This window comes from Taeniopygia guttata, chromosome 3 (genome assembly GCF_048771995.1).
Source record: "Taeniopygia guttata chromosome 3, bTaeGut7.mat, whole genome shotgun sequence".
Lineage (NCBI taxonomy): Eukaryota > Metazoa > Chordata > Aves > Passeriformes > Estrildidae > Taeniopygia > Taeniopygia guttata.
In genome coordinates, this window is record NC_133027.1 from 16,891,310 (window position 1) to 16,908,076 (window position 16,767).

The 16,767-nt window shown below is 44.8% G+C and overlaps 1 protein-coding gene across 2 annotated transcripts in view; it reads right to left on the minus strand.

Moving 5' to 3' along the window:
* The window catches only part of GRHL1 (grainyhead like transcription factor 1), a 37,750-nt gene extending 28,409 nt beyond the window's left edge, over positions 1-9,341 (minus strand). The window contains exons 1-4 of one of the 2 annotated variants that reach the window (XM_072926368.1): positions 8,702-8,857; positions 5,531-5,717; positions 2,450-2,520; positions 565-955 (exon numbers count right to left, since the gene is read on the minus strand). In XM_072926368.1, coding sequence (XP_072782469.1) covers positions 565-955; positions 2,450-2,520; positions 5,531-5,717; positions 8,702-8,748 — 696 coding nt within the window. In that variant the 5' untranslated portion in view covers positions 8,749-8,857. Of the gene's footprint in view, positions 1-564; positions 956-2,449; positions 2,521-5,530; positions 5,718-8,701; positions 8,858-9,205 lie in introns of those variants that run through there. The other variant, XM_030270060.4, reaches the window with a different exon arrangement.
* Positions 9,342-16,767: the final 7,426 nt, after the last annotated feature.

Below are 16,767 nucleotides of genomic sequence, written 5' to 3' on the forward strand. Positions count from 1 at the left end.
GCCTTAAGCTTCCAAGTCAGCTTAAGACAAAATTTTAAGACTTTCCCAAATCTCAAAGGGCATAGCTACACAGCTCCTTGAGGTTTTGCTTAAAAATCAAAACATGGTCTCATTGCTATTTTCAGTTGGTATCATAAAACAAAACCCACAGATTTTCTCACTCAAGGGCCCTATATAATCCAACTATTTTCTGTGGATACACACCACACCTAGAAACTGGCAGTAAGGAAGCTTACATACAGTCACTTCACTTTGGTACCTGCAAAGGCACCACAGAGTGCCGAACTCTTGCAAAACCTGGCTCTATGGATCGAGATAACTATTTCCACACTCTGCAAGCCAAAGCCTCTGTCACTAGCAAGATTAGTCATTCACTTTTGATAATGATTTCATGCTGTGAAGGTTTTATTTACTAAGTTTTAATTATGCACTTTTCTGAGAAAACCTATTTCTAAGCCACTGGACATTTCTGACTCATGTAACAAGACCAGTTAAAGACAGAACTGGATCTCTCCCTCCAGATCAAGACACACACACACACAGAGCAGCTGCCTCTCCTGGTACCTCTTGCACACCCTCCTTGAAAGTCTCCGAGAAGGTGGAGTCTGGCGTTCGCCTCTGGGAGTTCTGAGGCTGGGTGTTGGAGCTGAACTGGTCGGGATTGAGGTTCCTGTCGAAGACCACCACGCGCTCGGGCGGCTCGGGGTGGTACACGCTTGGTGGGATGCCCACTGCAAAGCCGTGGGGCTGCGTCTCCGTTTTGATGGAATGCGTGGGCATCGTGGCAATCGAAACGGTGACTGTTGTGTCTGGGGTTGTGAGGTGGCCTCGCTTGTCCATGCCCATCTGGGGGGTATGCGGAAGTACAATATTGAAAGGCACATTTTTCAGAACCTGGACCCTGTTTTCTCCAGCAGAAATGAGCGACTGTTCTGTCACATTCGGGATGCTGTTCCTTAAAAGGGCAAAAAAAATCAGGCATAAATTATATGGCTTATTTTCTCATTACCCAAGAGCTAGAAAAGACTTTCAACTTTTTGGACAAGGACAGCTGACACAAATTCTCCTGCTTGTGCAGAACAGCTCAATCCTAACCTGAAAAGCTGAGAAACTCATTAAAAAAAAACCCCATAACTCCTCTCTCACTGTTAATCATCCCACCTTGGAGAGTAATTACCCTGGAGCAAAGGGTGAGGGTTCACATCCCAGATCCTCACAGCTTGGCAAACAGCAGTCCAAAACTAAGCACTTCCCACCACACACTGGCACACGCAGGCTCCACGAAGCTGCTCTTTGGCAGAGGGAGAAGGACTGACAGCAAGGTTGCTGCTCCTCTGCCCCAGGACTGTGCACCATCCGGGAAGCACTAATAGGAAAATTACACCCCTCCTTTCATGCACATCCCCCCAAGAAAATCTGTGCCAAGATTCCTGGGAGTGGTTTGCATAACTTGCCACTCTCCACCCCACCACACTCACTTCTGCCAGGACAACACTGAGATCTGTGGCTGAGCTGACCTCATAGCTAGTAACCACTAAGTCAGCCTGCCCTCTCTTTCTCCCTCCCCACAAAGTGGTCCTGCCCCCTCCTTTACACCAATTCAGACATTCCCTTGCCTCCTTGGTGAGCCAGTTCAGCTTGCCTGGCTGGCAGAAAACTAGCCACCATTTCTTTCCCTGTTTGGTAATGAATCAGTGTGAGACTCAATCTGGTTCAAGAGGAGCAGTGGGAATACATAGCTGGGAACCAGCCTGCTCTTCTTGACAACGAGTCACTCCATCAGCTCAGCCAGACCACAAAACCTCATCTCAAGTCCTTAAAGCATTCTAGTCTGTCCAAAGGAAGAGGATGGTAGGAGTGCAAGTCTGGCTTCAGTGAACCTCCCATTTGTTATAAACACCTAATCACTATCATCTGCTTGGAAGGCACGAGAGAGAAGGCAGGTAGGAGAAGCAAGACCGAAGTTCCACAAGATACAAAGGAAGTCCCCAGACAATACAAAACCAAATCACAAGCACTTTGAAGTGCTTCACAACTGGCTCATGCATGACACAGCAATGCTGCTAGTACCTGAGAACAAAAATCAGCAGAGAGCAACTGAAATAACTGCATGAAAAATGAAGTGTCACCAGTGACCGCAGCCTGGGGGGGTGCCTGTGCTACCAGGGTGCCTAATTTTAAAGAGCAGCTTTTGCTAGGCTGACTGTATGACATCAGCACACCAAAAGCAGAATGGCACTGAGCAGCAGTTTGAGCCTCAAATCTCCACACCACGGCTCAATCCCCATCCTGTTCCTGGGGCAACACAGGAATCTGAGGCACAGAGTAAAAGCTGACAATTTTTCTCTTCCAGCACATCACCACAGTGCAGCAAGTTACTTTCTTTCAGCAGCTCTGATGGTCTAGGAGGGAAGGGAGGAAATAGAGAAGCAATAATAAAAAATAATACCTTTTGCTATGGTCTTGTTCAGGATGTTCTACTTCAGGCTTAGCTGTTGAAGATCTCCTCTCCCTTGGAACCTGAGAAATTTAAGACATACTATAATTCAATTATTCCTCCCCTACAAAAAAAAAAAAAAGCTCCTTAAAATTTGGTAAAATTAAGGAAGTCTTGCTTTGGATGCCAATCACTACTTGCATTACAGCTTAACCCATGTTCACATGGCTTTGGGATGCCAGGGCAGCCCCAGGACATGCCCCACAGATCCCTCTGTAGCCAGCTCGGTCACCTGTGTCAGCCCTGAGCTCTTGCCAGTGCCAGGTGGCGAGAACACCAGTGCAGAAAACAATCATCCATGGCTGGAGCACCTGCCCTGGGGTGAGCAGGACCAAGAGGAGATTTCCCAAGGTTTGCTGGCAGTGCAGGTCCTCACCTCTGCAGGCTGGGGGAGTTCAGCTTCTGAATGAGCTCAAAGCTTGTGAAAGGATGCTGTTCCACAGCCACTTCCCTAAGGACACATGCTCTCTAGGCCATTCCCTCTAAGATCACTTGAGGCTCTCCCTTCTCCTCAGTGATCAGAGAATTTGGGGAGCACCATGTCCAATAAGCATATTGAGATACTACAGCTCATACTTGTACATAGCCACATAAAACATACTGGTCCAAACTATATTAAACCTTTTATAAACAAAATGTAACCAGCACTCTGGATTTAAGACAGCTCAGTACTGCTTCTTGTATTTTATGCCACAGACAGGCTTTGCCCTGAAAAGACATCAATCAAACAAGTCACCTTGCCCAGATCTGTGCCATTTTCCTGGCTGCACTGCAAGTCCAAGGCACACAGTAGAAGGTGAACTCTTGGAGCTGTGGTGGCTCAATTCCTCCCATGGAGCACACAAACAGCACCCCAGCAACCCAAACAGCCCTTGCAGCTGCTGGCACAAGCCCGTGGTGCTCCAGTCCCCTCAGCCACATTGCAAGTCTACACAAGCTCTTCTGCCAACCCACACGTAAGGCCCAGGACTTCTGTCACCCTCATCACGCCTCCTGAACAGGTAAAGCAAACATCTTCTGGTGTATGTATGGAGGAGTGAACTCCCACCACTCTCGTTCACCAAAGCCTGTTCAGATCTGCCTCCATTTGCCAGGGTGGGGAACCACTTCAGCACGAGGCGAAGGCTGAGGTCACACCAGCACCAACAGCGCTCTTCTCTACACAGCCCTGACTGAAAACTGTGTCCTCATTCTTACACTTAACCCGGAATCCCCAGAAACACCAGAACTGTTCAATTTCCCACAGTAACCAGCAAAACTTGGAAAATCTCTAGCTGGAGACTGCTGGGAGGCCAACACTAACTAGTCACCAAAAAAGAAGAGTTTTCCAAGCTGCATTTGGCCAACACTCCCAAAAGAATTGTTATCAAAAATTTGTTTCCTATAAGGCCTTATTTACCACAACTGAGCAAGCCCAGTAGTTAAATGGAAGGAAATAAAAGTTTTTTGGTTTTACTGTTTTGTTTTTTTATAGGAAGGTGATCTCATCAGCTGCCTTTAATATGCAGAGGGGGCGTGTTAGAAATGCCTCAATGTCATCCCTCTATAACATTATTCCATAACAGCCCTCAATAAACCTTTCGATGTCCAGCCATTCTGCTTTACCCAAGTGTGCAGCACACCTGTTTTCTTCCACCATTTTTTTCTGTACACCCAAACATGATACCCAAACATAAGAGGAAACCCTGAATTAGACATTAATGTACAGTAAATCCCTTCCTCTTTGCCAAGCATGAAGGATCAACATCAGCATTCTTTTTGTAATCTACAGGTCTAGAAATCACAATTGATCTTGTGGATTAAAATTGTTCTGGTGAAAGCATGCTGTTGTTCATTTCTTTTTTCCCAAAAGCACAGTAAACACAGGCACAAAGCAGAAAGGCAGTTTTCTCACAAAACCATCTGAATAACAGCCACATCAGTGAGTCTGTGGCATTTGTTGTGTGCGTGTGTGTGGAGTGTTAATCTCCATATTAAGTATTACAAGAATATTTTGATATGCAAGACATATTAAACTCTTAAAAGGGCGGGCAAGGGTTTTGTCTGCACCCAGCAATCTCTCCTAGTGCTTGAGGAACATAACTGAGGCAGGCTGTACTCACTCTTGTTAAAAGACACAAGCCAAAGTGCCAGGTAGGAGAGCCAAGTCAGCCTCCTGGCCTTCCTGCATGCTCAGCAAAGAAAAAACAGGCATCTCCACCTGGTGAGCCAGGCCACCATAACACAGGCGTCTCAACACAAGCAGGACCCCTCCCTGCCTGGAAATGCCTGCTGGTCTCCACTGAGCTGGCTAGAGATAACTACCCTAGCTTATACTTTTGGTATTCAGGAAACAAAGCTCAGCAAAAGGCACCCCATGCAGACCAGAATATTCTCTGACTCCTCAGGTCAGCTGCAGGCACCTAGGAAGGCACGGGTCTCTGAGAAGACCATGAACACTGGGGAAGACAATCACTGCTATCAAAGGATTAACAGATTACAGCAGCTGAAGCTCTCTGAGGGTTGGAGGGATGTAGACAGCAACTCTTTCAGGTGGACACTTTAGCCCCACATACCACCAAAAACCTGTAATTGTATCTTAGTATCACAGCTCAGTCTAAAGTAACACAACAAAGCCCCAGCAAAAGCCAAAGGTCCACCAGAATAGCGATCATGTGAGAAAAAGGAGTTTCTTTCTTCATGCATATTTATATTCAGACAGGAATACAGTCCTAAAGTGTCACTCTGACTATTTCTATAACTCATTGCCTTTTGTAGAAACTGGGGTCAACAGAAAAAGTACTACTCAAGTTGAAAAGTAGCAAAGTGCTACTTAACTTTTACATCAAGATCTAGGAGATCTTATTTTACAGATCTAAAAATAAAACAAATTTTCAGAAAGAGAGACATGGGGCTTTTTCAATTTAAAACCCACACGGTTTAAAGTCCTTGTGACCTGTTCACAGCTTCTGTAAAATCCTCTAGCAAATGACACCTTTTCCACAGGTGGAACACGAGCTCTGCTGCTCCCAGAGAAAAGCCAGGCCAATCTACCTTGTAGTAATCATAGAGCAGTCCGAGGGCAGCTGCACTGTCTTCATCCCCATTGATGCTCATCATAGCTTTGGTAGCTGCTGTGAGGGGATTTTCAAGAAAAGTTTTCCAGGCCTCATCTTCATTGGTGTAAGGACGTCTCTGAGAGTAGAGAGAGTCATTCTGAAGAACCAACACGGGTCTTTTACTTGAATCATAAAAAAAGAAGAAATAAAAAAAGCCACCTGTTAGAACACATGAGAATCATTCCAAAAGTTCTTCAAAATCAGCTGCCCCAGTTTCATGGGATTCATACTCTGATTCAGTGTACTGCAAGGATTAGTCAACACAAAAAGCCCAGAAACTTAATTCTGATCTCACTCATGCTCAGAGTAAACCAGGGTTAATTTGATCAAACTCAGATGGATTACACCAGCCTCTACAAAAAGACAAAGCCATGTAAGAGCACAACTGACCTGCTCATGCTCTGAACCCAACCCAAAAAGAGTTACACACTTTCTAGCCAAACACCTCCAAAGCCTCCAGCACATCCTATGTAAAACTGCCAAGCTACAACCTGATCCAGTTCTCATGTGGAACTAGAAAATGTGTACTAACAAAACATCTCTCTTCTCCAGTGCTTTCAAGTGTTTTCACTCTCAGAACATATCTTAAAACACCACCCAGAAGCTACTGATAAGGTACAGATGACATAAGGAAATTAGTAAAGGGGAGTTCAAATCTATTCGGCAGCGGGTTTTTTTTTTTTTTGACAAGGGGAAAAACCCCACAACTTACTGCCTGGTTACTGTTGAAATAATCCAGCACACTAGTTCGAAACACACTCAGATGAGTGAAGAAAAAGGAAAAATCTGAGTTATTCCCTTTGTGCTCTAGTATCTATATAAAAAAGTATGTTTACTCTGAACATTTGGAGATCGCTGGGTACCAACAAACTCCAAAATGACTTGGACATTTTGTCCACAGATAAAAGCAAGATGCATAGAAAATGTTGTCTTGCCAGCCTAGAAAAAAAACTTAATATTTTTCTATTGGTTCTTCTGGTAAAACATATGCTTCATCTTTTAAGGCAACTCAAGCTAATTTTTAAATCTGACATTTAAACTAGTTCAGTTTTCTTTCCAGTGCAAGATTAACATTAGTTTACTGCAGATGGGCTGGGGCAGAAGAAGAAGCTTTTTTACTTTCCTTAATAATCCCAAATTTGACATTTTTAGTGAATTGGACATAGTTAAAATAAAAAAGCAATTATTTAAAAACAACTAACCCCACAAAAAGCCCTCCACCACCTTCACATCGTTTTCATAGTAGGGAATCCTTCTTTTCATCTATTTTCCCAGATACATTTAGAGACCAAAATACACTACAAATACAAAAAGTTGTGAAATAGAAAGTTGTGAAATACTCTAATCACTATAATCAGCTTAGCAGTATCCTACATTTATCATCACCTTCTACCAAAAAGATTGCAAAGCAAATTATGCATTCGACGCTTTATCAGTTACACAAGTCACCCTGCTGAGCTGCCATCGGACAGCCTGGCTGAGCTGAAGGCACTGAAAGCGAGTGGGAGTTTCCAGGACTTGTAAGAGCACTTTGTGGCTATAAACCAGTATTATGTAGTTGGAAGAAGAGCAAACAAAAATGACAGAAGAGACAAGTTCTTGCACCAAGCCCTGCCCTTAGGTCTTCATTTGTGTACCTGCCGACAGACACCCAAATGCAGAGGACAGCAACTTTCCATCAGAGTGAGACAACCCACAGAACACAAAGCAGAATTTTCTTTGGGGACATTGTACAAGCTCCTGTTCTTATACAATATGATAAAAGAATCCTCAAATATCCATAGCAAATGGGAAAATCCTCTAGTTAAACTCACAGAGAACTGAAGTAACCTGGGTGCAGTTCCCTTGATTCATCCCCACCAAGCTGAAGGGCGAAGTCAGCTTTGCTGAACTCACAAGACCACTATGACGATTCCCTCCAGGAACACAATACTCACATGGGAAGGGAAAATCATCAGAAAACCAAAAATACTGAGAACAAAAGCCTCAACTATCCAGAAGCCTAATGAATGCAAGACCTGTGTATTTTTGTGTGATTTCTTTGTTATTGAAATTCCAAAATTCAATGCGCATTGCCCTAAAGGTAACCCACCCACCTAAAAAACCATAGAAAAAGTTATCTGCAGAATTATCAAGAAACACAGTGTTTGGCAGGAACTCCATCCTTTAGGAGAACCACAGCTTCTTTCAGGAAAATGAGAACATATTGTTAAGAGAAGGCAAACACATCTTTTTTCCTAAGTTTCAGAATAAAATTGCCATGCTGATCTGCTCACAGAGTAGTAGAAGTCCAGCAGAAGCAGAAAATTAAGCTTCATACAGCTGTTCTAATAATTTCCCAATTTGACGTTCCACTTGACCACAGTGGAAGCAGAGAAATACTACAAAAAGCAGACTCTCTGCCTGCGAGGCTTCCCCAGCCTGTGATGTCCTGTGTTCAAACCACAGAAACTATCCTTCCTTCACTGACCCAGAACCAGCCGTCCTGTCCCTCGCCCTGCACCTTACCCTGTGACATTCAGAGCAGCGCAGCTGTGCCCGCTCCTGCACGGAGCACACCCCTAATGCTGAGGCACTACCGCGCATTGCTGTCATTGGCACCTGCGCGCCAGAAAACCAAAGTGCATGCACCCGAATTGCTACGACCTCATCTACTAAATGTCACTGGAAATAAAAACACCTATGCAAAATCCTAGTCAGAGATATGAGTTAGCCAGCTGCTGCATTGGAGTCCTCTTCCTAGAAAGTAGCACGTTGAAACAAAAATTTGGGTTTAAAATCCTACACATTCCCTAGGAAAGGAGTGCGTTTGAGTCACCAATTATTCAAAGTACTTTTAAAACCGGTTCTTGAAATCAAATTACTTCAGAGCTACCCCATTTTCTGGCGCTTAGGTGTCCACTGTCAGCAGATGGACACGGTGACAAGTGCAGCAACAGACCCGAGTCCTTAAACACAGCCTGGGATCCGCTTGAAGGCGACGTCTCGTATTCACCACCGCGAAGTTACAGAATAAACACACCTCGAGCTCAGCTTAACTCTTTCAGGACCCAACTTCGGCTACTCCGGGGTCGCCGCAGCCGAGCTCGCCGGGAGCCGCCCTTACCTGCCGAAATCCACCTTGCCGGAGGGATGCGCCTCGTAAAAGTCCATGGGGGCCGCTGCGGCCGCCGGGCAGCGGCGCGGGGGCTCAGCCCGGCTCCCTCGGCCCGGCAGCTCCTCCCGACGGCGGGGCCGCCGCCGCCGCCGCCCGCACTTAAGGCGCGGCCGGCGGGGCGGGGGGCGGCCCCACGCCTCGCTGCGGGTGTCGGGTTTCAAAGCCGGCCCAGCCCCGGCGCTCGCCCCGCGGGGCGGGGTGGCCGCCGGGGTCCCCCCGCTGCGCCGCCGGCTTCCCCCCGGGGCTCGGCCCCCGCTCCCCCCGCCATCCCGCACCGCCCCGCCAGCCTCGCCTACTGCTCCGAGAGAGCGGAGCGCGGGGGGCGGGCCCGGCGAGAGCGCCTTCTCCGGCCCGGCCCCCGGGCGGCGAGCCCCTCTGGCCGCAGCCCCCCGGCGGGGCGGCAGCACCGGTCGGACCGGACGCGGTACTCCTGCCCCCGCCCGGCTCACTCACTTGTCGTAGTCCTGTGTCATGTCTGGCGGAGGCAGCGGGCGGCAGGACTGGCCGGGCGGGTCGGGAGGAGCAGCGCCGCGCACCCGCCGCTCCGACGGGTTTTGTCGGCTCCTCTCGCCCGCTCAGGTGCTCCCGCAGCCGCAGGTGGACGCGCGCCGCGCCGCGCCTCCCATTGGCTGCCGCGGCCCGAGGGGCGGGACCGCCGCGTCCCCATTGGTGCGGCGCGCTCGGGGGCGGGGCCGGCGGTGTGAGGGCTCCGCGGGCCGGGACGGAGCCCCGAGCGGCGGACAGGCCGGAGCGCCCGGGCAGCCTTCCCGCGCTAAAAATGGGCTTTCCTTCCCCCCTCTTCCCTCCCATGCAACTTTATTTCTTTTTCATGTACTACATCCACTCTTAGGAAAATCTAAACTCGCCACAATCATATGAATTATCTTTACTATAGTCTTAAGCTGTGCCTCAGAAGGTTTACGTTGGACATTAGGAGGAATTTCTTTGCAGAAGGAGCGATTAGACATTGAAATGGGGTGCCCCGGGAGGTGGTGACCTTGTCCTGGCGGCTTTAAAGGAAAGACAGGATGTGGCACTCAATGCTCTGGTCCATCAGACAGGGCGGTGCTTGGTCATAGGTTGGACTCGATGATCTCAGGTATCTTTTCCAACCTAATCGATGCTGTGAATTTGCACAAGCACTGCACCAGCTGCTAAAGGGCAGCAGATCCATGTGTTATTCGTTGCCTCTCAGATGAACCCGGGTTTGGGGAGCAAGGGACACTTATAATGTGGTTAATGCTGAAACTGCTTCAAAATGCTCCAGTGTAACACTACCAGCAGCATCACAAACATCAGATTTATCCAAACTGGCATGCATGAAGTTAAATCAGAAAGATCTTGAGTTTCTCCTTGAGAAATAGGGGTGGGAGGTTGCTTGTCTAAGTAACAAGTTGAATCAAACCCATATAGCAACAGCGCTATCTGTCATATGTCAAGATTCTTCAGATAGCTACTGTAATTTAAAAGTATGCTCACTAATAAGAGGTCTCTCCTTCTAGGTCAAAATCTCTTCCCTATTTGTACAGGATATACTCCAATGCAAAATTATAGAAGAACAATTCAACCAGCCAACTGAAGGAAATATGAAACTGAAGACAAACTTTAACTAAGGGTCTAGTCTTGGAAGTTGCTTAACATCCTCTGACTGAATTACAGTTAGTGTTCTAAAAACAAAATGCTTTGTTTGGATCTGCAAACATTGCCATTAGGATGGCAAAAGATAAATACCAATACTGAAGTACGATCTTGCTCTACAAAGTGAAATGAACGGATGTAAATTGTTCTTTATGACATGCAATAAAAAGTATTCTATATTTTCAACCCATCTTTAAAATCTAATTCAAGATTACATAGAAGAAATTTCTTATCTGATCTTACATATGAAAAAAAATACTGTCACCTGATTAAGAGGTTGAAAAGTTACATTTTTCCAAACAAGTATAACTTGCTTTGTTTCCGATACAAATTACAAAACCAGCTCAAAATCACAAGTACTGGGAAAGACTGCTGACTTTCTCAGGTGTCATTCACTCCTCATGCTTCCTCCTCTGTTCATAGAATTCTGGGATGTGCAGACGCAATGGCTAATTTTTGGCACGGCGCACACTTTTCATTAACAATAAAATATAATGCTGCCCTGTAGCCATAGGTGACCCAGATGCAGGACGTGCTGGAGTTCAGTCACATGTTTATATTGCACCCCATCTGCTAAAATCTCAGTGATGTGCCACACTTGATATTTCTACTTAACTTGAGTTTCCCATTATTATATTCCAAATAACTCAAAGCTGTTTGTCTCTGCAAAAGGGATGCCTTTTCTTAACAGCCTGATCCACTGATGAAAACTTGGTTATCACCACAGCAATCGCTTCCACATTCAGGAGACAATGATATAAACACCGGATTGTGACACCGCTGACTAATCTGCCGGTCACAATCTAGACTCTGCAACACCACTTGTAGGTGTATTTATGTGATGTCACTAACTGGGTTGCATCACCACCAAGTAAAATCAGGCAAGAAGCACAAAGGGATTTAGCAGAGCTTTGGCTGGGGCATAAAGCCATGCCAGCCTGGTGGGGCAGTGCTCTAGCAGGACTTCCCTTGCCCTGTGCTGACTGGCCTTCCCTCCAACTTCTTCCTTCTCTCAGCCCTTTCACCTCAAATTCACTGCCCTCCTCCACCTCTCATGCCCTTCCCTTAACCTTTCCCTCTGCCTCAGTCCTTCCTTCAGCATTCTCCTTCCCCTCTTCAGGCATTTGTTTCCTTTTCAATGAATCCTACTCAACACAGAAGGAACCCTGCCACACATACATCATTGGCACCCATCAGGCTGAGCACTGTCCCATCATGCTTGCCCCTCTTCCCAGTCTGTCTTTTGACACTGCTGTGTAGAGAAACTGGGATTTATTCCGGACAAGAATTAGCCATGTTATGACTTACCTAACAAATATGGGTTTAAAATCTCATACCTGATAATTATCATCTACATGCTCTGGTCATTCACACCTTTGTAATAAACAAACAAGTTGCATCAGGTTTGTGGCAGTACTTTTGATTTCACAAAACACAGCAGGGAGCCAAAACAAGATACTTTTTGCTTAATGTGAAACCCTAAGATACAACAGCTGGGCTGCAGAGCTGGATGTGAAGAGAAGGGAAGCTCCTGTGCTTTCCATTACATAGCACACCACACAAGCTTTCCTCCTCCGCCAACAGGCCTGTGGTTGCTAAGCATAGACCTGATCATTGACCCTTGCAGAATAAGCCTGGAGACATCAACGGGATTCAAAACAAAACAAAACAAAACAAAACAAAACAAAACAAAACAAAACAAAACAAAACAAAACAAAACAAAACAAAACAAACAAAAAAACCCCAAACGGACCTTCCACAAACTCAGTGGAAACTGAGGCGAAAGAAAGCACAGTGGAAAGAAATAGATGAGTAACAGTGGACAAGGAAGCTGGAAATGCCTTGTAAGAAAGAGATGGAAGAAAGGTATAGTAATAAATGAAAGCACAATGTCTGAAATACTAAACAAAGAAACAGTCTGCTTTCCACTTTAGTCATATCCTTATGTGCAATCTTGCAAACATTACTTAAAGATTCCCCTTTTGATTTGTATTTATTCCTAAAGATAATGTAAATACTGTTTAAAGGATACAAACTACTCAGGGTCAAGAGATGCAGTTCCATTAGCCAGACTGAGGACACTCTGAATTTACTACAATATATATTTACCAATTTTGCAGCAGCCTATATATTATAAAAAGTCAGCCTGAAACCTAAAATTTTACTGATGATAAAATGTTTAGTATGTCATCCGGTTTCACTGAGCACTTTACCACCTTTGGCCCATATTGTGCTTCCTCTGGGACTGCGTGCTGTGCCCATGGCTCCTGCCACACGGGCTCACACTGGTGTAGCCAGAGGACGGCGTGTGCAGGTCCTTTGCTGCCCACTGTTCCCTGCCCAACCCACTGTGCCCCGCAGCACAGAAGCCACGCAGCTGCCCAGTTAGGAGTTATGAATGCCCCGGGTCTCAGTTCAGGAAACAATGGTTTGCCACAATTTTATATCAACACAGCACAACAGAAGCACCCCAGGATCGCAGCATGGGCACTGAACACACTTGGGTGGCATTTCCACAAAGCAATGGCAGGATCTGCAGCTGGTGAGCAAAGCCACCAGCTTTGGGACAATGGGATGGTCTATGAGCTGACACAGAGTACTGCTACAATAGAGACCAGCCATATGAGATTACCAGAGGAAAGTGCTTGTATTTTCTTCTAAAATCACCTGATGTACTGCTGGAGGCAGAATGTAGATGCCAAGGGCGGGGGAGGTGTGTTCTGGCTCTGGAAATACTGCCATTAGCAGTTGTACAAGGGCAGCAGTAACCTCACATGAGGACACCACCTTCCATCTCCTGTTCTGGTAATCCTTACTCTTGTTCACCATTTCAGCAGCATCCTAGCAAAAGCAGCAGTGAAAGATTTTTCACATATGCCTGCTTCCACATCTTGGCATCCCCTTTATGCTCTCCCTCATCTAACTTGGCCAGGAACAAAGAACTTCACACATGAGGAGCAACAGGACGAGTAACTGTGGAGGAGATGCTGGAAAGCAAGCATCCTGCATTTAGCACAAGGACAAATGCAGTGAGACACACTGCTGTAACCAACCCACACATGAACACGCTCAGCCAGGAAATACATACAACCATATGTGCTGGGAAGCCCATTCCATTTTGGATCAAAATAGAAGATTCATTACACAGAGTTATCCTTACTTTTCTCCACATGTGAAGAATAAAACTTACTCAACCTGTCAAGGGGAAAGGACAGATGATCTAGGGGGCAGACACCTTTGGGAATTTATTTGGGGATTTAACATATCCAGACTTTACCTGTCCCAAAAGCCCTGTGGGTCCTGGCTCTTTTGCTCCCAGCCCTCCCTCCCCATCCTCTTGACAACATATTAAAATACCCTGATTTTTTTTATTTAGAACAAGCAGGCCTTATTTGACCAAAACAGGAGAAAAGTCATTTGAGGAAGGCACTTTCGAGATTTCCAAGATGTTATGAGAAAGCAAGATACTCACTGGCTTGCCTGCAATAGTGCATGAAATTTTCTTAAATCTTCTACACAATTGTTTCAGGGGTTGTGCTAAAAATGGTTTAGAAAATATGTAATTGCAGTGAAGTCCATGCAATACACTATGGCAAATAAATTAGATTAGCACTACTTACAGGCATTGGGCTAATTATCATTCTCTGGCTAAATCAGGTTCAAGGCCTTGACTCTATGTAAGTCAAACACCTCCCCTTCATGTCTGGACAACAGCAAAAACTTTCAAAACAAAAATGTATTTGACTGAGATTAATTTCATAATGAGAACACAAACACACTGATGTAGTGAAAAACTAGTAAGGGTAAAATACCAGTTGTGCTAAAGGCTGTGCCTTTCGAAAGAAAACGAAACATCTGTCGTATTTCTCCAGCAGAAAACAACAGAAAGCTTGCATTTAGGAGAATTCATAAAGCCAGGTTACTTTTGCCCATTTAAACACTTCTTACACATAAAGTAGGAAAAAGTGAAAATTCACTTTAGAAGGCACATAAAGGTCTTAGAATGACTGATTTGCTATTGTCTAAGTTAATAATTAATTAAGTCTTCTCAGTATATACTGTTTAAAAAGTTTATTCTAAAACCTCTAGTTGCCTTTATCTAGCTACTTAAGAACTGTCATTCAAATTTTAGAGTAAGAAACTAAACAAAGGGAGCCTCTTTTACTCAAAATTTACACGAGATTAAGTACAAAAATGTAACTGAGCTTTAGCTGGACGCTTTCAGCAGCTAGTTAGAGAAAGGAGCTGTAATTTCCAAGCCGAGAGAGGAGGTGACTGAAGCGCTGGGCTCTGCAGACGCCCTGCCCTTTGGCTGTGCCCGCAGCTGTCTGTCTGTCTGTCTGTCTGTCTGTCCGGGCCGGCTCGCACTAACTGCGCTGGGAGCCGCTGGCCCGGGAGCGCTCAGCTGCTCCTCAGCGAACTAAGGCACTCCTGAGCTCCTCAGCCTCTTCAACACCATCACTCCAACACACGTGTTGATTGATTAAACTGCAGAGAACTAACAAAAAGCATTTCTGGGGCACACCCTTTATTTTAAATCTTAGCCTATGTGTCCAGAAGGCACATGGCTCTTGATGATTAACTGCAAGCTTTATGCAAGTTTATTAAAGTACAGCCTTAATTTAGTCTAACATCTAAGGGAGCTTTCTTACATTTGTAACAATGCAGCAATGAGCACAGTATTTTTAATTTGTGAAGCTCAGATTTTACTACTACAGTAGTTTAGCAGAAAGCTCTACCTATAATTAAGTGTGTAAGTCCCTCAAATAAAGACTTCTGAATTAATCCTTTATGTATACTGAGGTGTCTTTTAGATAGTTAATTCAAAACTTTAACAGATATTACAGTAAAAAGAATGAGACACACTGAACCAGCATTTGAGCCAGCACTGTTGAAAAGAGTGACAATGTGTATTACACTTCTGTAGATTTTTAACTGATACAAATACTCATCTAGAAAAGTACAAAGAATAATTTTATCAAATACTTAAAAATATTAGTAATTCACTCAGGTGAGGTCAAACATAATAGCTAATGGCTAATTTTAAAACACAAACACCAGACACAAGAGGAGATTTAAACTGGTACGTTCCAAGTCCACTAATTTGAACATCAGTTCAGACACACCTTGCCAGCAGTCTGAGGTATCTAGCACAGCGTGGCAATAGATTTAGACATACTACCCTGTGCCCACTTACGAAATCTCTTAACACATACAACCAAGTAGTAATTCAGTCTCTTTCCTTTTCCCACACCAAGCACAGTTAAGTGCTGTATGGCTAAAACTATGCCTTCTCATCCACCTCTTAGTCACTTTACAGGACCATTGCTACAAATCCCTGTGCTACAATAGCTAATTAAATATCTGGAAAAGTAAAAACTTGCACCCAAACTGTGTCTTTTGTGCCACCCCAAATCAGGACACCATATTACCTCCTGCCTCTACTGAGCGAGCAAAGCCTCCCGGTTTGCCAGTATTTCTGTGTAACTATTAAAAGTCACTTTTAACAGTCCTGTCTGCTCTGCTTATATGTGAAATACCACTTTATCACTTGCTCTAGACAGGTAGAGTACATCACCTCTCCTATCATTCACCTGTTCCCACTTTTTAAACAACTTCATGGTTTAAACCCTTCAAAATCTACTCGCTGAACTGATTACCCTCCCAGATTACATCTCACTGAAGCCTTTGCTCAGGGAGGAAGTCATTACTCTTTGTCAAGTCTGCAGGCACCATTTTTCTTAGTTATAATAATGCTTAGAAACAGCTGTTGGTTTTGGTTTTGATCAAACAGATTTGGTAAGTTCTGCACTCTGTACTGATGGTTGGAAATTGTGAATTTAATTTTCATTCAGCTGAAAGCAGCATTATTCATCTGGGTATCTACATACTATCTAGGTTCAACATATGTATGCAAATTGTTATGGTGTCTTTCATGTAGTGGCAGCACCCAGCTTCATTTACATGTCGTCTGGGACAGTATAAGAACATGGTGCATAAATAAGACCAAGCATGAGAAACTGGTGGAATGGCCAGGGCACAAGCTTCTGAAGATGCTGGATTATAAAGCGGTCAGAAGAAATTCAAGGCTTTAACAGTAGCCTTGAAAAAGAAGAATGACAGGAAGCCTGGCAGTTACCACTGCACAAGAAATAGCATCAGATTTTATACTAGATACAAAAGTATCTGCAAAATCTGTGAAGCCTGAAGTGGAAGTGGACCTGAAAGGTGTTAACCTAAATGAGAGTCTCAGGCAAACAAGCGATTGGGAAATAAACAGTATGAAAGGAAATGTAGAAAACAGTGCCAGAGTTGTTCCAGAACAACTGGAATGCTGTTTAGAAATAATAAAGAAAAAACTCACTGCAATGACAACA